Below are 23,319 nucleotides of genomic sequence, written 5' to 3' on the forward strand. Positions count from 1 at the left end.
TGGTGCATCAGGTTTTCTTCCAGAAAAAACATGGAACAAATATTTATATGAAGCATGTCTCTGGAATAAATGGTTCCTTTAATTAAAAGGACTAAATTTTGTAGCTACTTATGATAATAATAATAATTCCCCAAGTTTAAAATAGTTCCTATTTGCATATGAATGATGGTTCAACTTCTGTAACTGACTTGCTTTGGTTTATAAACAATCTGACTCTTACAAGCTGGAAGCACTTTTTTTCAATAAGCTGGTTATTAAATTAAATTAACATCAAAACCATTTTGTTGGTTCACCTTCTAGATTAGAGCAACTGACAGTCTCAGCGATGATTAAAACCAGAAGGTGGTAATGCCTTGGAACAGTTTGACCAGTCTAAATATCTTGGAACCTAAAAAGTTACTCTCCTCCCTCTTTTCCATATATTAAAAGGAAAATATATTGTTCATGCAGGTTGAAAGTTCCATACAGGATGAAAGAGGAGGAAAGACAGCAAATGGTCAAACATCAATTTTTATACAAGCTAAGGACAAAAATGAGAGGTGGAGAAAGTGACCACACAGAAATTGAAAAGTGTATCTCTGGCACTAGATTTGGATTTGCAAACTCATGGCTGGGAAACTGCCTTGGTGCAATGAACTAAGGTTACCAAGTTTCTACAGGTGATTACACCAGTGTATAGATAGATAGATAGAGATAGAGATAAATAGAGATAGAGATAGAGATAGAGATAGAGATAGAGATAGAGATATATAGATAGATATAGATATAGATATAGATATAGATATAGATATAGAGATAGAGATATAGCATAGAGATAGAGATTTAGGTATATAGATATATAGATAGATATAGATTATAGATATAGATATAGATATAGATATAGATATAGATATAGATATAGATATAGATATAGATATAGATATAGATATAGATATAAACATACTAAGTTACAACATAATATCTCTTCCCTTTTAAATAGATATCTAAAAGTAAACACTTGGTAAACTTGCACTCCTGCATGACTGAGAGTCTAGGTACTAGACCATGCATTAGAAACAACCTAAGATTTATCTAACTGGGGTGTTTTAAAATTCTATCTTCTGCCAAATTGAAAATATTTCTGTTAAACTAAGACAGGAAAATAAAAAGTCTCATTTGACAGTAAAGTATATACTAGTAAGGTTAAAAAGAACTAACTATATAAGATGGTGTCATCTATTGATTTAGTTTTAACAGCTTGCAAGTTTGTTGTCTATCCTGCTGTAAAGAATAATGGAGCAGAAGTATTACTTCTGATTACCAGGAACCCTCAAAAGACTAAGGTTCTCTCATGAGGCCACCTCAATGAGCAAAACTTTAAATAAATTGAGCTATAAAGAGTTCATTTTCTGATAAACTCCTTTGATCCCTTCTGGATTCAGTGCCTTTCAACTCACCTCTGCTACATACCATCTCACACACATATTCCTCCAACTACACAATAGATCTTTGACCTACACCATTAAACCAAAATCCCATAACAACTTCTGACTTTGTCACCTGCACACAAACGCCCAGCCCCAAAGGGCCTTTTCCAAAACAACTGTAGAGGTTGGTATCTCATTGATAATATTTTTAGTTCAAGCCATGGAGAACTTCTTTGTAGTCCCTATATATGGCAGAATAATTGGTTTATGGGGCTTCATTCTGGCTACTTGAAAAAGATTCTGTTTTATCTAACTACCTTGGGCTATGTATAAGCCTCTAAAAAGCTACTTTTCTGATGGCTCAAACCTTTTCCAATCTGGTGTTTGGTGGTTTTTTAATGGCTGGGATTTTATTGGGGGAAAGCCTTATAGGAAGAGAAATGGAAAAACATATCAAAAAGACATAGTTCCAGGGGGAAAAGGGGTGGAAAGAGATTAACCAATGAACTTATATGCAAATATGCATAACCCATAGACACAGATAATAGCCCAGTGAGGGCCTGGGGGAAGGAACAGTGCAAGGTGAGAGGGTCAATGGGGGGAAAAGGGGGACATCTGTAATATTTTTAATAATAAAGATCACCCTGGCTGGTTTGGCTCAGTGGATGGAGCATCAGCCTGTGGATGGAAGGGTCCTGGGTTCAATTCTGGTCAGGGGCACATGCCCAGGTTGCGGCCTTGATCCCTAGTAGGGGGCATGCAGGAAACAGCTGATCAATGATTCCCTCTCATCATTGATGTTTCTATCTCTCTATTTCTCCCCCTTCCTCTTTGAAATCAATAAAAATATATTTTAAAAAATAAGATTTAGAAAATATTAAGACAATATGGTGCAAACAATATTAAAAAAAAGAAAAAGTAATTATAAAGATCAATTTTTAAAATTTTTTTTTAAAACCATAGTTCCAAAGTGGATATGTCAAATTAGCTTTCCTTGGCCCAAAGTGAACAAGCAATGAGCCATCTGGTAAAGACACAGACCAAAAGTACCTGGGCAAACACCTGACCCTGGATGACAAAAAGTATCTATTGTAAGAGAGGAAAGCCATCCACAAGTATTTTACCCAAACAATAAAGAAATAAGACAAGATTTTTGGTATTCTTGAAATTTCTCTTTAAATTAAAACTGGACTTAATTCCTCATATTTATTTCATAATAAAGAGGTTAAAGGGAAAATGAATAAGAAAAAACACTTCAGAGAGAAACCAAGATGGCAGCATACGTGAACACCTAAACTGCTGCTTTGCACAACAATTTTAAAACTACAGATAAAAGACAGAATGGATATCATCCAGAACCACAGGAAAGCTGGCTGAGTGGAAAGTCTACAACTAGAAGGAAAGAGAGGGGCACACGGAGACTCAGAGGAGCTCCAAAGGCTGAGGTGTGGAGACACGCACGCAGACAAGACAGGCGGCTGAGTGTCTGGCTGGCTCTCTCTAGTGGGAGGGAGACGAAAGCTCCCAACTGCACTGAACCCCAGTTCTGGGTGAGACCCTTGGGACCCAGACTCATACGGGGGAATCTGGACTGTCGGGAAAAGAGAGGAGCGCACGGAAACTCAGGGGAGCTGCGAAAGGCAGAGGTCTGGAGGCGTGCACGCGAGTGTGCACAGAGAGGACTGCAGCGATTACTGAGGGACACTGAGACGCAGGGGCCTCATAGGGCAGGGCTGATGGGAAGCCAAGGCTGTCTGCTCAGCCCTGAGACTCCAGCCCATCCAAGCTGAGCACAGAGACTTTTGCAATTTTGCAAGTCTTGTCTCATAAGGCTGTCTCCAGCACAGAAGTTCTCCCAGAGTAGACACAGCTGATCCTCACAGCCAATTGGCCTGGAGATCAATTCCTCCCAGTGATACCAACAACAATCAAGACTTAACTACAACAAGGCTGTACACACAGTCCACAAAGGGGTGAACCAAGAGTGTTCACCTCAGGTAACTGGGGAGGCTGAGCCACTGGGCCCTATAGGACACATAGCACACAAAGCTACTCTACCAACTCAGGGAAGCAGCCAAAATGTGGAGACAAAGAAACAGATCACAGACGAAAGAAATGGAGGAAAACAAATGACTGGATATAGAGTTCAAAACCATGGTTATAAGGTTTTTCAAGAATTTCCTAGAAAAGGCCAATAAATTTAGCGAGACCCTCGAGGATATGAAAAAGGACCAACTAGAAATTAAACATACACTGACTGAAATAAAAAATATTATACAGAGACCTACCAGCAGACTAGAGGAACACAAGAATCAAGTCAAAGATTTGAAATACGAGGAAGCAAAAAACACTCAACCAGAAAAACAAAAAGAAAAAAAGAATCCAAAAATTTGAAGATAGTGTAAGGAGCCTCTGGGACAACTTCAAGCGTACCAACATCCGAATTATGGGGGTGCCAGAAGAAGAGAGAGAGCAAGATACTGAAAACCTATTTGAAGAAATAATGACTAAAAACTTCCCCTACCTGGTGAAAGAAATAGACTTACAAGTCCAGGAAGTGCACAGAACCCCAAACAAAAGGAATCCACACCCAGAACTGAAATATCATTGCTGACTTGTACACATAAGGAAATGTTCAACATTGAAGTTGGGACTCAAAAGAACTGTTGGCCCAGAAAGAAACTCACTACAGACTGATTCATTTGCCTCCCAGCAAATAACCATTATGGCTTGTCTCATTTTCGGTGCTTATAGGTGTATTTCTTGTATCACCTGATCTCACGGATCTAAGGGAAATAATGAACAACATAAGCTGAAGAACAAAAACAGACCTGGCGGCAGGGAAGCATCGACCAGACTGTTAAACCTCAGAGGGAAGGCAGGGGAGGGTGGGGGAAAGGGGGAGAGATCAACCAAAGGACTTGTGTACATACATATAAGCCTAACCAGTGGTCATGGACAACAGGGGGGTGGGGGCATACGTGGGGAGGGGTTTGGGATGGGAATAGGGGAATGAGGACAATTATGTGATACCATAACCAATAAAGAATTTTTTTAAAAAATAACGATAACTGAATAAAATGCTAAAAAAAAAAAAAGGAATCCAAAGAGGACCACAGCAAGACACATCATAATTAAAATACCAAAAGCAAAAGACAAAGACAGAATATTAAAAGCAGCAATAGAAAAAACAGTTAATTACCTACAAGGGAGCACCCATACGATGGTCAGCTGATTTCTCAACAGAAACTATGCAGGCCTGATGGGAGTGCCAAGAAATATTCAAAGTGATGAATAGCAAGAACCTACAACCGAGATTACTCTACCCAGTAAAGCTATCATTCAAAATTGAAGGTCAGATAAAGAGCTTCACAGATAAGAAAAAGCTAAAGGAGTCCATCACCACCAAACCAGTATTATATGAAATGCTGAAAGGTACTCTTTAAGAAGAGGAAGAAGAAGGAAAAGGTAAAGATAAAAATTATGAACAACAAATACATATCTATCAACAAGAGAATCTAAAAATCAAGGGAATTAAAAATCTGATGAACAGAATAAATTGGTGAATATAATAGAATCAGGGGCATAGAAAGGGAGTGGACTGACAATTCTCAGGGGGAAAGGGGTGTGGGGGCTGTGGGATGAGACTGGACAAAAATCATACATTTATGGATGAGGACAGTGTGGGGGAGGTAAGGGCAGAAGGTGGGGTGGGAACCAGGTGGAGGGGAGATATGAGGGAGGGTAAAAGAGGAACAATTGTAATAATCTGAACAATAAAGATTCATTAAATTTTAAAAAAAGGAAAAACACTTCATAAATATTTAAGACAACCCACATGATCTAGCCCTATAAAACAACTTGTTTTGCTTCTCTTTTGTTATCCTGTTGGCAGTGTCCATACTTATCATGCCCTACAGAGAGATTGCTTTATCATGAAGCAACTGGAAAACTTTCACCTAGCAAATCACTCAAATAGAGCATAATTTTATCTACCATACTACATCGGTGTCTGTATTCCACTATTCTTTCAAAGGGATCCCATTACACCAAAGTATCCTTTGAAATGCATTTTCCTTTCCAGCTCAAATAATCTTAATTAATTTCTTCTCTGATCCTATGCAGTCTATTCCATACTGAGCCATTTATGCTATTGGGCCAAAAAACTCCTAGAGAATGAAGTTCTTAATTGTTCAGCGTGGTCCCTTTATATATCATCCAGAGCTTTCCAAGTGCTTAGAAATATAAAAATTCTTAGATCCAACCAGTCAAGAAAGCCCCTGGCAGTTATTCTCTTTTTTTTATTTTTAATCTTTATTGTTCAGAATATTATGGATGTTCTTCTTTTTCCCCCCATAGTTCCCTCCACCCGGTTCCCACCCCACCCCAGGCGCTCGCCCCATCCACTGTCCTTGTCCATAGGTGTAAGATCTTTGTCTAATCTCTTCCCACACGCCCCACACATCCTCCCCGCTGAGAATTGTCAGTCTGCTCCCTTTACATGCCCCTGACTCTACTACATTCACCAGTTTATTCTGTTCATCAGATTTTTTTATTCATTTGATTTTTAGATTCACTTGTTGATAGATATGTATTTATTGTCACTTTGTTGTTCACAATTTTTATCATTACCTTTTTCTTCTTCTTCCTCCTCTTAAAGAATACCCTCCAGCATTTCATATAATACTGGCTTGGCGGTGATGAACTCCTTTTTCTTGTCTGTGAAGCTCTTTATCTGACCTTCAGTTCTAAATGATAGCTTTGCTGGGTAGAGTAATCTTGGTTGTAAGTTCTTGCTATTCATCACTTTGAATATTTCTTGCCACTCCTTTCTGGCCTGCATAATTTCTGTTGAGAAATCAGCTGACAGTCATATGGGTACTCCCTTGTAGGTAACTAACTGTTTTTCTCTTGCTGCTTTTAAGATTCTCTCTTTGTCTTTTGCTCTTGGCATTTTCATTATGATGTGTCTTGGTGTGGAACTCTTTGGATTCCTCTTGTTTGGGATTCTCTGCACTTCCTGTACTTTAAGTCTATTTCTTTCACCAGGTAGGGAAAGTTTTCTGTCATTATTTCTTCATATAGGTTTTCAATATCTTGCTCTCTCTCTTCTTCTGGCACCCCCATAATTTGGATATTGGTACACTTGAAGTTGTCCCAGAGGCTCCTTACACTATCTTCATATTTTTGGATTCTTTTTTCTTTTTGCTCTTCTGGTTGGGTGTTTTTTGCTTCCTCATATTTCAAATCTTTGACTTGATTCTTGGGATACTTGAGCCTACTGTTGAATCTCTGTATATTATTCTTTATATCAGTCAGTGTATGCTTAATTTCTGACTGGTCCTTTTCCTTTTCCTTTTTTTTTTTTTTTTTTTTTTTTTTTTTTTTTTTTGCATTCTCACTAAGATCCTTGAAGGTCTCACTAAGTTCCTCAGAGGTTTCTAGAAGATTGTTGAGTAACCTTATAACTGTGGTTTTGAACTCTATATCCAGTAGTTTGCTTTCCTCCATTTCTTTCATTTGTGACATGTTTCTTTGTCTTCGCATTTTGGCTGCTTCCTTGTGTTTGTTTCTATGTATTTGGTAGAGCTGCTAAGTCTCCTTGAGTTAATAGGTGGCCTTGTGTGGTAGGTGTCCTATAAGGCCCAGTGGCTCAGCCTCCCCAATCACCTGAGGTGGACACTGTTGGTGCACCCCTTTGTGGGCTGAGTGCTCAGTCTTGTTGTAGTTAAGCCTTGATTGCTGTTGGTATCACTGGGAAGAATTGACCTCCAGGCCAATTGCCTGTGAGGACCCGCTGTGTCTACAATGGAAGAGCTGCTATGCAGGAGACATCCTTATGGGGCAGGACTTGCTTCAGTGGGGCTTTGGTGCTCACTGAGTCTTCCCCTTGTGTGTGTCACTTATGGATGTAAAGAGTTATAATGTGCTATGGTCTCACACTGACCACTGGGTACACTGGCTCTTGGATCTCCAAGGAGATGAAAAGTCAGCCACTGCTTGGGACCACCAAGCAGGAGCTACAGAGAGGTCTGCAGATTCCTCTTCTTTGTATTGGGTTTGGAAGTGCCCAGACGAGGCCCAGCTGTGAAGTAAGGCATGCTGCTGCTGGTGGCCTTGGGTCTTCTTTTTATAGCTTTGACCCAGTTGCTGCCTGTTTGACAGGTTTTAGGCTGAGAAAGGACAGGCCATTCATATGCAAAAGCTGCTTCACACAGCTTGGGTGGGGTTGTAAATTGGGTGGGGCGGGGTCTCAGGGAATCACCAGGGTGGAGCAAACAGCAATGGCTGCCAGTCAGCCCTGCACTAGAGAGGGTCCAGCACAGGAATAATGACCATTGCAAGCACCTCCGTCTGAAAGAAAGCCACCCTCACATTCCTGCCCCAATGCCAGACAGTCCAGTTTCTCCCCATATGTGTCTGGGTCTCCCAGAGTCTTGCCTGGAACTGGAGTTCAGAGCAAGTGGGAGCTTATATCCCCCTCCAAATTAAAAAAGCAGCACAACCTGGTGCCAGCCCGTTCTGTGCCTCCACACCTCCTACCAGTCTCAATGCACTTTCTTATTTACCTCTCTCGTTATAGTACTTCCACTCAACCAGCTTTCCCATTGTTCTGGATGATAGTTGTTCTGTCTTTTTCTTTGTTTTCTTTTTTTTTCCTCCATTTTTTTATTAAGGTATTATATTGTGTACATATATTTCCATTGTCCCCCCACCCCACTCCCATACATGCCCTCACCCCCCAGTGTTTTGCATCCATTGGTTATGCTTATATGCATGCATACAAGTCCTTTGGTTGATCTCTTATCTCCCCCACCTCTCCCTAACCTTCCAGCTGTAATTTGACAGTCTGTTTGATGCTTTACTGCCTCTGTATCTATCTTTTTGTTCATCAGTTTATAATGTTCTTTATTATCCACAAATGAGTGAGATCATGTGTTATTTTTCATTCATTGACTGGCTTATTTCACTTAACATAATGTTCTCCAGTTCCATCCAGGTTGGTGCAAATGGTAAGAATTCCTTCTTTTTTATAGCAGCGTAGTATTCCATTGTGTAGAAGTACCATAGTTTTCTGATCCAGTCATCTGCTGACGGGCACCTAGGCTGTTTCCAAATCTTAGCTATTGTAAATTTAGTTGTAATTTTGATGTGGTTGTGAGAGGCAGCAAGTACAGGTGTTTACCTATGCTACCATCCTGGTTCTCCCTCCTGGAAGTTATTATCTTTATGAATAATGAATCTATGACCACAGATAATTATTAATAATAATAAATTTTAAAATACACACTGAATATGATACAACTAAAAGTTCCAAGTGGATCAAGAAAAACAGTTTAATTTAAAAAAGAGAAATATTGTTTCTAATTCAAAGCCAATGAACAGAACTGTCTTGACAATATTTCTCTGACCAAAAGATCCATGCCAAAATAATGCTAGCAAACAACTGATAACAGCATGGATGTTCCCATTAGTTAAGGATGACTTTTTATTCCAGCGACTATCTTGCCAATAAAATGTAAATAATGCTTTGTAAGGAGTCCAATTATCTGGGTCAGCAATGTATTTGAAATAAACAAAAGTATCTACCTGTCACCTTTATTTGTTTTAATCTTTATTGTTGAAAATATTACATAGGTCCTCCTTTTCACCTGTTACCTTTCTTCACACATATCTAGCCATTGCTGAGACTGAGAATGGATAAAGTTCCTAGACATCAGAGGAAAAGGGAAAGTGGGCATTGAGTACCACTGATTGCCTCTAAACCAGGTAACTGGACATGTCAGAGATGAAACCTACCACTTTATGGTGTCATTAACTAAAAATGAGCAGGAAGTTCAACCTTGGAGAAGATAGATTTTTTAAAAAATTTTTACCATTGTGACATTGTTCAAATTAGAACATCAAGGGACGATATTTCATGTTACTGTTAATAAAAATAAGATCTTGACTGTAAAAATCTTATTTTATCATTTCCTTTTCTTTATTGGCACAATATTAATTAAGTTTTTAATAGTCCCAAGCTCTATTCTTATAATGATATCTAAAATAAGAAAGAATTATTCATTTCATCATTGAGCTGATCTTAGTCATATCAGCAAACCCCAGATAAGCAAAGCTAAAACAATAACATTTACATTCAATAACAGCAGTAATTGACACATTCAATTCCCAGAGCTAGACACATAGTGGACATTTTTAAATATTTTTAAATAAATGAATGATATATATGTGGATATGGATTGTCCCTGCCTGATATTAGAATACTATATACCTGAGGCAAGATAAACAAAAGCTGTAAGTCACACATATAGATACATCATATACATACCTTGTCTTCAAACAATTAAATATGTCACTTGGTACATTTGCAAGAAGCTAAAGACATTTCAAAAGATTCTGTATGAGAAAAAGTAGGGGAAAATAACCACATGAATTGCAAAATAGTGTATCTAGCCTCAAATATGCTAATTCAGGTCCAGGGGGAACTAGTCAACCTCTTTGCTGAAGTAAAGATAAAACTTTTTGACAGAAAGTGCTATTCTGATCAAATGAAATTTTCAATTATTCTATGAACATCTGGTACATGCTACCATTTCTGGAACCCTGCAGCACACTATTTTGCAATGTCACAAAATCTTGTCCATTGAGAACTCCCTATTTTGCCAAGAAACTAGCTGAAATTAGTATTTGGAAATTTAGTAAGGTGAGAGATGAGTCAGGGGAATAGACAAAAGGATAAGAAAGGGATGTTCAGTCACTGAATTATACTTTTATTAAAAGACTAGAGGAAATGAAATTACACATTGTTGGTACAGTGTTGAAAATGTAAATATCTTAATACACCTGTGGTTGAAAATAGAATATGCATAGTATGCACCCTACAGAACAATTCCTTGGCTAATTTGTAACAGCAGTTGCATTAGACACAGATTAAGTTCTTCAAATCCATGTTTTACACAACGAACATGTTAAATGATATTCAGGTGGTAAAACCAGCAAATAAACAAGTTAGCAAAATGCAGAAGAACCTACACTTTGCAAAATACAGCAATCATTATATTGCATTTGGGTGCATTTGGATGTGAATAGCAGATAAATGTTATTGCAAATTTCTGTATGTTGCTCTCATTTGGTATCAATTAGCATGGGAGGGAAACCAATTCAGTATTTTAATGAACTCCAAATTACGTGCATATTAGCACAAGTAGAGCCATCTTTCCAGCTAATGAATTTATAATCAATAATTCAAACCATAATATAAGAGAGATTAAGTGTGATTTGAAACAAATTAATTGGGCTTGGTACTAGTATGTATAGTGCTAGGACATGATCTCCATAAAATTAAGTTTCATATCAGGACCATATATTTAAGTAAGCATAACAGTAATATACATCATCACAAAGGGTCATGCAAAGAAGCAAGGAGGAGACAGAAGCCTACTAACCCCAGCACTACTCAACCCAGAAATTACCCTGATAGGAAGAGATTCAAGCCCAGTGATACCCCCAGTTGTGCAACAAACCCATGAGCCTCTGGCATCTCTGACCACCCTACTTATCAGTTACTGTTCTTAGAGATTGCAGAAATTACATGAGATGAAATTCTTGTTCATGCCAGAAGGTGATAATTTTAGCAAAGAAGTTAAATTCAGGGAAGGAAAGCATTGGTTAAAACATTTGAATGTGACACCCAAACTCAGCATAAAATCACCTCAGAAAACAAACCAGGTGGTAAAATTTGCTGAGTGACAACATTTGCTTGTTCTCATGGCACTCTGAGAGCTACAGAGTGATAGCATTCCAAAAAGTGTCATATGACAGTAGAAATTATAAGATAAAAAATTTTCCATCACCTTCTTTTCTGGGAACAAGAACTGTGGTACTGGGGACAAGCTGAGACATATTAAATCAAAGGCACTGCAGATGACAAATTATATTATAATTCAGTCACCTGGAAACTAGGAAATTCAGCTCAACCAGTTCATAAACCCACTGACCTGGTTTTAGGCATGTAGAGAATAATACAAGGATTGATAATAATCCAAAAACATAGATTCCTCTCATTCCCTCTTACTCCACCCTGTCCCAGCTCAGGGATGTGTTTGGTGGACGCAATCAAAACAATCCAAAGACAAGTAGTTAAACCCCTAAATTTTGCCTTTTGATTGCAAAAGCCTTCCAGACATTCTCCTTTCTAAGTTGTATATATTGATTCTTGGTTCCCATCCCTAGAAATGTGTTCTCAGGGAAGAGTTGCTGAAAATTAAGGGATTTAAGTCTTTACTCGAAGAGTCACAAAGCATCCTTGACATTCACACCGAGCATTCTTCTGCTATAGTTGTAAGAACAAAGCCACCCCCGCCAAAAAAAAAAAACCTTTTGGCAGTGTAAAGAAGCATGAAATAGGTGTCTCAGAAAGCTAAAACAGATATAGTTTGTAACTTTTCTTCAACCACTAGCAACACAATATTATCTCATTGAATAACCTGTTCCCACTCTAGCTGCATAAAGTTATCTGCTTTTCAAAAATTCTAAGGTTTCCCATCAATCATGTGTCTACATATGTGCAAAGAAATATGCTGTACTAATATCCAAATTAGAAACATCACAGAGAGATCTACAAACATGATATCCAAGGTGAGCTAAACTCCCAAAACAAAAGTGTAAGCTACACTCTATTGGGTATATTTGACCCAACTTTGAAATGCTTCTGACAGAAACAGAAGAAATATTATCAAGATCAGAGTTACTCTGACAAGGTTATTAAAACCCTTGCTCTTCTCCAGAGACATCCACTCAAACCTCAAGAATAGTTAAGCTCTGAAACCCTCAGGATTTTAGAGCAATTGGGTTTGAGATGCCAATCACAGTATCAATGAGCCAAAGAGACCTGGGACTACCTTGTTTCCCCTTTCGGAATCTTTGAGACTTTCAGTGATGGTCTGAATCCAGAGAAGATTCCATTTTTTCCTCCTTAACTTTCTAAATTGGTTGGCCTCAATAGCAATGATATACCATACTGCCTTGGATTGAATCTAACTAAAACTATTCTAGATTGAATGATCAGGCATGCATGGTAAATTAACTCAGTGCTTGCATTTCAACCACCGTGCCTTAGGATAAAAGGAAAAACATTTATTATGTGAATCTAGGTTTGAGATAGTAAAATGCTATAAAATGTCAATTGTTGAAATTGTTGCTGTTGTTTGAGATAACAATATTCAACCCAAGCAAATTGGTGACACAGTCTGGGTAGCTAGCCTAGAGTTCATTTTGGATATAACAATTAAGTATCATTATGGAAAGCTCAGAAGTACTCGGATATTATAAGGAAGAGCCTGAGATATAAACAAGACCTGAATTCCCTTTGTACCTGAACTTTAATGATTCAACCAAATTAAAAAGAGCAAACCCAGGTGTTGGTTCAAGGTTTATCCACTGCTAGACAAATGGAAACAATGAAGATACACACATGAAAATATAATATTAAGAAAGAAAATGTGAAAATGTTGCCAAAATGGAACAAAAACTGTGTTTGTATATAATCATCTTCTATATAATCTACATTTTTTATGTAGAAGAATCTGGAGATATTGCTCCCCATTTGCTTAGAATAATCTCATTATTACATAATATAATATATGTATACATTATATACTATATATCCCATTTGTAAGGAACACTCCCTCAGAAGAAAACTAGCTGTAGTCAACTGTTATTGTTTTCCTAGAGAAATGTGACAAAAATTAAAACATATGTTCTAGCTAAGGATAAACTGAGAATCAATTATGAATATTTCCTTTCCTAAAGTCATTTAATATTAGAGAGCATCTAACTAAAACCCTTTCTGATATAAATTAAATAGCTTTTCTTTGAGACACAAGACTAGTAAATGATACATATCAGTCTGTGTCCTGTGACACATTCCTAATTTGCTGATAAAGTTTCTTTTTCAATTATATAAATGGTTTTTTTTAGCTTTAGTAAGGTTGCCCAGAAAGTATATTATCTCTGAGGATGTTACTACTCATTAAATAGGGAAGGCAGCAGTGCACAATCAGTAGTGACCTCTCTATATTATAGACCTTGACACTTGGATCTACTGGGGAGGAATGGATTAGAAAATTTAATAGAATATACAGTGAATAATTTTTTTCTATGGAAAACATTTTGTTTTGTGGATTATGAATTTTTTTCCTTTGGATTCATTTACAAGACCAAAACAAAAGCATTTAATGATGTTTACAGTGAAATGAAACAGCTGAAGACCAGCACATAATCACCATATTTTGTTTTCTCATCTTTAAGTCTTTTAGCAGTGGGGCTTCCAGCTGAGCTTGCGTCTAAGATGTAGCCAAGCATTCTGAAGCTTCACTGAGCCTAAACACCAAGCTGAATTCATAGTTCTTAACTGAAAAAGACAGGCTGTTTGCCTACCATGTTTGCATCAGTAAAATATTGAAAATGACATTTGTGCCCAAGTCCATCCAAACATTCTGCCTTAGCTGAACACTGCTAATATTTTTGTACCCTGATTTATGCCTAACACAGTTTTAAACAGCTCTTCTTGCTAAAGCACGTGTGGCTGAGGTCACAAAAATAGACTCTTCTTCATACATGAGTATGCTACCTGACATTTACTTTGAAGTACATGCACTTGGAAGTGTTTTTCATATCCACCAAATGTCAAACTGAGTCAGTAATGTTTTCTTACCCTGGAATTTCCTATGACGAATGGCATGTATTTTTGTGGTAACCAAAGAGATCTGGCAAAGCAGTTTCATAAACATAATAGAATATCTGGTACTTCCCCTCCTTAGCAAAGAATATGCAATCTGTGGTCAGAGAACAGAGTCTCTCTCTGGGTAAGTTAACCAGCCTGATATGGAAATAACATCCACCCCTTTGGTCTCATTAGTGCTGTGTTCTACGCAACTTGAGTGTTCAGTTTCATTCATATACTAAAGCACAAGGAGGGTATAGTAGAAGAATATCATGTAAGGAAAAATAACCTGTAAGTAAATTACATCTAGAAAATTAATACTTTAGAAAATTAATTGTAAGGCTAAAAGCAAGACACCCATGAAAAACACACAAGGTGTCAAAACAAGCCAGAGGAAAATCATTTGGGCAAAAAATGAGATAGGATCCCAAGTCAAATTTATAGAAAATATTCCTTTATTAACTTTTGGTCGAGAATATGTTTGTATATTTTTAGAAAACAACTCCGAGACCATGTGGATTCCAGCAACAGAGAGGAATCGACAGGACTACTCCAGCCATGAAGACAGAAGAGAAGCAGTCCAGAGATGAAAGACGCTGATGTGGCCTTCCCATACTAGCAGTTAACAGCTGTGCATCACTGCAGGTTGCCCAGGACCAAACCAGACAGAGTCGGACCTGCATTACCACCATTTGTCCACCATCCAGTACTGTAATGTCAGTGCTGACAAGTACACATAAGGAACTGTTGGACATTGTAATAGGGTCTCAAAAGAACTGTTGGCCCAGAAAGAAACTCACTACAGACTGATTCATTTCCTGTCACCATAACCATTATTGCTTGTCTCATTTTCGGTTCTTATAAGTGTATTTCTAATAGCACATGATCTCACTCATCTAGTGGAAATAATGAACAGCATAGACTGATGAACAAGAACAGACCCAGAAACAAGGAGGCACGGATCAGACTGTCGGGCCTCAGAGGGAGGGTAGGGGAGAGTGGGGGTAAAGGGGAGAGATCAACCAAAGGACTTGTGTGCAAGCATATGCGCCTAACCAGCGGTTGGGGACAACAGTGGGGAGGGGGCATGTTTGGGGAGGGGTGTGGGATGGGAATGGGGGGATGAGGACAAATATTTGATACCTTAATCAATAAATAAATTAAAAAAATAAATAAAATAAAGCAAAAAGGGACACTTATTCCTGGTAAGAAGACATCTGATCATTTCCCATGTGCTCAGTATAGTTATTAATTGGAGAGAAATTGTATATATAGAGAGAGTAAGCCTTTAAAATGCCTGAATATTATACAATCCCAGGAAATCCATCCAAGGAGGGTAAAGATGGGTCTGGAAATGTATCAGGACATCTCCAAACCCTGTAGAGGCTGCTGAAGGGCATGAACACAGTATGCACCTTGACAATACTCTCAGTATAGTAAAGTAGTATAGTGTGCCTACAAACATTCTGGTTTCTTTAGCATCTATAGTTGCAACTTACATCCAAACAGCCCTTACCATGGTCAGGCATCTGAGATCCCATGGAGGTCACACTGGTATTCAGTACATCATTCACAGCAGTATCACAATACAGGCTTCGCTGAACATCATGCTCACTGTCAGTTTGGTCGCTCTCTTCATGTCCGCTATCCTTCAGGCTGTTGCCCTCTAAGTCCTTGAAGGTGGAGCTGCTGGATTAAAGAAAGAATGACAATTTACAACTGTGATAGACATTATTTTAAAAATCTTTCAGAGACAAGATGATGTCAGTTCTGTGGTGAGGACAACTGTGACTGGATTGCTCAACAGGGTAGAAGGAAGAGAAATTTCAGGTTAAAGATAACGGAACTTAACATTGCAGAGAGGTTCCCACTCTTGGATGCTGATGCCGCTAATACTTTCATTCACTTATCTTCAGTGCATTACTATAGGCAAGTCAGAAGAAGCTGCAAATCTGAAACAACCACCTGCAAAGAATATAATCATTTCAGAAAGTTTTCTTTCTCTTATTATATAATCAAAGTAAAATAATAATAGTTAACGTTTACTGAGGAATTATCATGCATAAGACAGTATTATAAGTACTTGACATGAATTAACTTTTTAAATCATGACAACTCTATAAGAGAAAAGTATATTAATAGATACGTAAGAGAAAATATGTTAATAGATATTCCCATTTACAGATGAAAAAATAAAGGCACACGGAAGTTAAATAACTTGTGCAAGGTCACATAGCCTATAAAAATGTAGATCTACAATGAAACCCAGGCAGTTTAGCTCCAGAACCTGGGCCCTTAACTACTATGTATACTGCCTCTCCATCTGTAAAAATGAAAGTGGCAGTAATTGAGGTAATGCAATTAAAATAGAAAGGATTATCAGGATCAGAGAACTCAGGACAGTTTTAAATGAGAAATAAAGAGGGATAGATTCAAAGAACAAGAAAAAGAGGAGAGGCAGGAGCTGAGAAGAGGAAAGCCATGGTGCGTGGAAGGTAAGACAACAGGGTGAACCAGAAAGTGGGCTCCAACAAAACTTTGGGTGTTATGCTGAGAACATGGAAACTTTCAGTTCAAGAGTTTGTGGATAAATTTTTCTTGCACTTGTTCAATCAATCTACCACACAATTCACTAAGCATACTATCTACAAAGTTCACACCATTTCTCATGAACTAGACAATAATACATAAGGTATATTCATAGAGGCCACACCTGCTATTTCTAATGCTTTGTATGTTCTGACAGAATCTGCAGCTATGCTGCACCAGGGGCCATAAATTATGCATCTAAAACATCTAGTGAATGGTGAATCCATTCCCTAGTCAGTGAGGAAGCAGCAAAGGCATACTCAAGAAAATGTGTTGTTGTCTCAACAAAGGAAGGTGGCATGCTTGTGAATTAGGACAAGTCCCAACAGACCTACTGTACCTCTGAAAAGGAAGCCCTGTGGAGATGACACTGCAAACTTGCTTGATCTGCTTAACCTTGAACATCCACAAGCCTGGCTCTCTGAAGCTTTGATAAGAACATTCAGTACATATGATGAAGAGCTATGCCATGGATACAATGGATACATCGTCATTTTCCACACTTGGTCTAAAGGAATCACAGCAGATTTTTAGCATATGACCAACCTAGATGTAAAATGCTTGCTGCCCTGTATATGAAAGAGAAAAGATCAAAAGGGAAGTAACTGGAAAGCCATAATTATAAGAAAAATAAAGAGCAAGAGAGAGTGAAGCATTGAACTGTTTGCTAATTATTGTCAGAAAGAATAACTGATCATCAACTGTATTAAAATTAAAGTCATTCAATAGGGCAGCTCACGCAGCTCCTCCAAATTATGTCATGCAGCTAGTCAGCCCTGTGGACACAACAGAATGTGGCTCTACTCAAAAATCATTCTATTACTCTTTTATGGTCAAAAAGACTAATTGGAAACACGTGATTTAAAGTTGGCCACCATTTCTATCTTTATGGCACAGATTTTGGGGCCTCCTATAAATACTAATCCAACAGATGGAACAGATTCAAAGTTTGTTTTTTCAGGGAAAAAATGGTCCTGCCCACATGCAATTCCACATATTAGAAGAAAGGAAATTACCTGTTTGGATAATATTATAAGCTTCTACATTCTTATAGCAAATATTAATCATACCTAATAATAGAGTAATATGCAAATTGACTGCACCTTTGCTACGCCTAAGCCACGCCCACCAGCCAATCAGGAGCAAATATGCAAATAAACCCAACCAAGATGGCTACAACCACTGAGAGCAGGAGGGAGGCTTGGGTTTCCGCAGTAACAAAAGAAGCCATCCTATTGCCGGCCTAAGCCTCCCCTCAAGGCTACAAAGTTTCAATTACAGAAGGTGAATTAACTCCAACAGAAATTGCTGCTGGCCACTGGGCAAGCAGCAGGCTTGGTTTTGCTCCAGGCTACAAAGTTTCAATTGTAGAAGGTAAATAAATTCCAGATACCAGGGCCTCCTCTTGGGTCTCCAGGGGGCGTGGCTGGCCTGCAAACCACCACAGGCCCTTCGCTCAGGCCACCCCATGCCCCAAGGGAACTCCCACCCTTCAGGGCAAACCAGTCAGCCCCCACCCATGCACCAGGCCTCTACCCTATCTAATAAAAGAATAATATGCAGATTGACCATCACTGCAACACACAGTATAGCTGTCCCCATGTGGTCAAAGATCCTGCCCCCATGTGGACACAAGATGGCCACCACAAGATGGCCAGCAGGGGAGTGCAGTTGGGAGGCACCAGGCCTGCAAGGAAGGGCAGTTGGAGGCGATCAACCCTGCAGGGGAGGGCAGTTAGGGGTGACCAGGCCAACAGAGGAGGGAAGTTGGGGGCAAACAGGCTGGCTGGGGAGTATTTAGGCATCAATCAGGCTGGCAGCGGAGTGGTTAGGGGGTGATCAGGCTGGCAGGCAGAAGCGGGTAGGGGCAATCAGGAAGGCAGGCAGGTGATCAGTTGGGAGCCAGCAGTCCTGGATTGTGAGAGGGATGTCCAACTGCCCGTTTAGGCCTGATCCGGAATCGGGCCTAAACGGGCAGTCAGATATCCCTCGAGGGGTCCCAGATTGGAGAGCGTGCAGGCTGGGCTGAGGGACGTGCCCCCCTCTCCATGCACAAATTTCATGCACCTGGCCTCTAGTTTTTCTATATGCATTGATGATATCTGAAGCATATGAAACTTCTTTAATCCACGGCCACAAAATTGTTACTTTAAGTCAGAGATTTCAAACCAGAATTCACTGCATTTCTGCAGTCGCCAAAACTTGCTTAAGACACATGATTTAAAAAAAAAAGATACGTGCTAGTGAGGGATATAGTCTGAGGGCAATTAACCATCCTTTAGAGCAAAATTTCTCAATCTTGGCACTGTTGACATTTTATACTGCCTAATTCTTTGTTGTGGAGGGCTGCTCTATGCATTGTAGGATGTTTAGCAACATTACTGGCTTCTACCTACTAAATGCCAGTAGTGCCCCTCCCAGAAGCTACAACCAAAAATGTCTCCAGATAGTATCAAATGATACCCCAAGCCAAAACTGGTTTGGCTCGGTGGATAGAGCGTCGGCCTGTGGACTGAAAGGTCCCAGGTTCGATTCCGGTCAAGGGCATGTACATTGGTTGCGGGCACATCCCCGGGGGATGTGCAGGAGGCAGCTGGTCGATGTTTCTCTCTCATCGATGTTTCTAGCTCTCTGTCCCTCTCCCTTCCTCTCTGTAGAAAATCAATAAAATATATTTAAAAAAAATGATACCCCAAGTTGAGAACAACTGTTCTAGGTTCCTTAAACTCTGTTCCTGGGACATGTTAGATTTTCATACTGTAGTGAAAAGAACACTGAACTTGTAGTCATTAGAACTAGTATTAATCCGTAGTCTACAATTTCATCAATGGAGCCCTGGGCCAGATATCTAATGTCTTTAAGCCTTGATTTCCTTGTCTGTAAAATGCATTTGCTAAAAACTCCTTCATGAGACCATTGTGAGGACTCAATGAGGTACTGTTCATGAAGTACCGGGTATATATAAATGGTCAATACATGATTATTGTTTAATATAATCATTAGTCCATATGGCAATGTTTTCATTTAGTTATAATTAAATATTATATCCATAGTATTTTTATAGGATTGATGTAGAAAATGTGTGTTTAAAGAATGTTTCTACATCTTCCATAAACTATAGTCAGACCTTGTCCACTATGTTCATTTTCCCTAAAATTCAGGAATAGGAAAAAAATTCTCCTGTCAAATGTGTATTCTTACTTTATTGAAAAATGAGACCATATGCCCTGGTACATTTACCATTTTGTCTTGCCTTTCCGAGAGCTGCAAGGTAAATATAATGTTTAATTGCAGTGAGTTAGATGCCAGGAATGTAGCTTCTCCTAATTGGTTTTGGATCTGCCTTTTTAAATTTGATTGTTCTATTTTATATGCATCTGAATATCATAAACCATCTCAGGGCTTTTTACTTTTAGGTAGAAAGGACAGAAATAATAAAATAGGGAAAGATTGGCTACTAGGAATTAAGGGACTGGTAGTGTAAGCATGAAAAGTTATAGATTTTCAAAAGAAAAAGGAAAAGAGTATATACATCTCCCCCAAACCTTGGAATAGTTAACTTTTAAAGATCAGTTTGCCCATCTGACAAACTAAGTATCACTTACTCTGATACTGTAAGGACATTTAGTGGCCTAATGAATGAATTTGTGTAAGGCAGTTTCAGACCCAGTGAGCAAGATGCTACATATTTTTAAACAGCCTGGTAAATGGATACTCACCCCAAACAACAATTTATGCCAGGCATTTTAAAATGCTGATTGCACTTGCTTTATTACCTATGTACCTCTTGGGAGACAACTTGTAAACCAACTTTTGTTGGACAATAAATTAGGGGTATCTGTTTGTAATGGTATTGGAAATGCAAATGTTTCTATTATTGCCCTGGTAGTCAACAGAGGGACAGATTTGTTTGAAAACACCTACAACAAGACTCTACATATAATAGTTACTCAGAAAATGTTTGATGAATAAACATTATTCAAATCCTGACCTGCATTTTCCTTTTAAAAATATTAAAAATATTTCCAAAAGACAGAATCATCTGAAAGGAAACAGGTCATATCTTCCTAATAGGTGACACCACATACCCGGGGAATGGAATCTGAGAGTAAAAATTAGAAGGGAATGAACATAAAAAAGAGTACTGTAACTATATTTTTAAGAAACATTGGGAAGATCCCAAAGTGGTTCCTGGACCACCTTTATAACAATAATTTTGGAAATTTGTGAAAATTGGAGATCCTCTAGAGATGGAACTAGGGACACTGCATTTAACAAGCCTCCCAAGTGATTCTAATGCACATTAAAAGTCAGAAATTTCTGGCTTGAAGGAAAGTTTAGTGCTAGTTTGCAATGGAAAAATGCTGAGGTTTTCTTCAACTTATTTCATCCATTCATTCAATAAATGTGTATCAGCACTTTTTATAGACAAGGCACCATACTAGGTGCTGAAAATCCTAGGACAATTTGTGTGGAAAATGAAAGCACTATGCATGGTTTAGACGCCAATGCTCATTTTCCTTTACACACTGCTTCAGTACCTTGTTCATTTTCTGTGTTACTTTCTTTGAGCTACAGCCTCATGCCCTGCTTGATATTGCTCTAAAAGCACTGCAAGCGTAGATATCAGACAGGAGCACAGAAACCAGTCATGAAGAAAGAGTGGTGCAGCAAGGGCAAAGTACTATTATTGGCTTTCCTTGCTCTCATAGCAAGGAAACAAACATAGCAGGAAGGGAGTCCATCCAGAGAAAAAATTCCAAATTGTCTTGTGTTGTTAACCTGGGACTCCAATATATGCCTTGGGTATACCTGCAGTTTGCAGGTAACATTCTGGAAGAAAATACAGAAATATAACACTAAATTCCTCACTGCATAGCATTATGGGGAGTGTGCCATATATCTTCCTTTTCCCTTTCCCATCCACTCTTTACCCTTCTCAACCTTGATTTGTGCTAGGAGCACTCCTTGCCCTCTAGCTTTCTATTGGTTTACCTGAGATAGATGTGAGAAAGAAAAAGAAAACTCTATGTAAGCAATCTGATTATGACAGTTAACAAGAAGGGGCCAAGAAGCATCCTTGCATGAGTAGAAAGTGAGTAAAGGAAGAGAGAATGGATAGGAAGGGAAGTTCTCAAAGTTGGCCTGAAATTGGATTGGCATTCAAAGAAACAGGGACTAAATTGTAAAATTAAAACTGATGTCAGATTCACAATTTCCTGGCCAGGAGCTTTTTTCAGGCATTATCCTCAATAAACTACATATGACAAAACCCCTTTCAAACATGACTGTGAGCTATTTGAACATGGTTTACAGGGTTTTATCACCTGGTGTTAGACACCACTCTCTTTTGACATTTCCACACATTTTACATTTAAAATGGTTAGTCTTCAGAAAACCGTAGCACACAAGATTTCTGTATCTTTGCAGGTATTGTGCTTTGTCTAAAACCAATTGATCCCATAAATTACAAGGCCTTTGTGGTTTTCCAAAGCCCTCAAGATTCCAGAAACAGAACTTGGCAAAAATGCATGTGTCCCTGAGCTTTCAGATGTTTCCTCTTAATCAATGTGGTCCCTAGTTAAAAACAAACAAACAAACAAACAAACAAAAAACTATCTTTAATTGCAGATAACATCAGGAGACTTTTCCACTGATAGCCCATTAAGTCCAGGTTGTGCCTTTTGTGGATATGTGTGTGTAAACAAAAACATATAAATCCCTGGCCAGTGTGTGGTTCAGTTGGTTGGAGGGACAACACCAAAGGTGGCAAGACTGATCACCAGTCTGGGTGGCTGCAGGAGGCAACTAATCCATGTTTCTTTCTTCTCTCTCTCTAAAAATCAATTTAAAAAAACATAGTAATTAATCAAAATCAGAGGTTTCTAGTGAGTCCCAAAGTTACTGTGGAAATACATTAAACCCAAAAACAAAATGTTTAAATGTAAGTTTTCATCTTATCAATCTGCCTTGTATGTATATTGGATATCCAGGGCTAACCTAAGATGGTGAGGATCCCCAGGAGTCTTAGCTATCTGCCATGCTATTAAAAGCAGGCTCATGCTCAGTTGAACCTGGTTTAGAATTCCCAGGTACCCAGAGTTAGCCCAAGGAACCTATGAAGATAAGGCAAGTCCCTGTTTTTAACACAAGTTTTTTTTAGGGAGCTTTGTTTTACATCCTCATAACTATTTTGTAACTACCAAATTGTACTTCTTAATCCCTTCACCTTTTTCACCCTGTCCCCACTGGAAATATTGGGGGGAACGCTTTGTAAAGTATATGAATGTCTAACCCCTATGCTGTATACCTGAAACTAATACAAAATAATATTGAATGTAGATTGTAAATGAAAACTAAAATTTAATTAAAATTAATAAAACCCAGGGTGGGAAAAATGAGCTTTGAAATAATAGTTGTGAAGTAGAAAAGAAAGCAGATTTCTGCTGCAAAATAACTCTAATCAGTGCACAAAAGAGGGTATTTTTCCTCTAAAACAAATTAGTCAGATAATTTTTAATCCCTCATGTTTTGTTTTTTATTCTGTGGGCCAAGAATGAACTCCTCACAACTCCCTTTTTTAAAAAAAATGTCCAA

General features: G+C 38.5%; 1 protein-coding gene across 3 annotated transcripts in view; it reads right to left on the minus strand.

Moving 5' to 3' along the window:
• Window positions 1-23,319, minus strand: part of PCDH19 (protocadherin 19) — a 132,786-nt gene that overhangs the window by 47,513 nt on the left and 61,954 nt on the right. For 2 of the 3 annotated variants that reach the window (XM_008156536.3, XM_008156535.3), the window contains one exon: window positions 15,650-15,822. In XM_008156536.3, coding sequence (XP_008154758.2) covers window positions 15,650-15,822 — 173 coding nt within the window. The remainder of the gene's footprint in view (window positions 1-15,649; window positions 15,823-23,319) is intronic. The other variant, XM_008156537.3, reaches the window with a different exon arrangement.

This window comes from Eptesicus fuscus, chromosome 1 (genome assembly GCF_027574615.1).
Source record: "Eptesicus fuscus isolate TK198812 chromosome 1, DD_ASM_mEF_20220401, whole genome shotgun sequence".
Taxonomy (NCBI): Eukaryota; Metazoa; Chordata; class Mammalia; order Chiroptera; family Vespertilionidae; genus Eptesicus; species Eptesicus fuscus.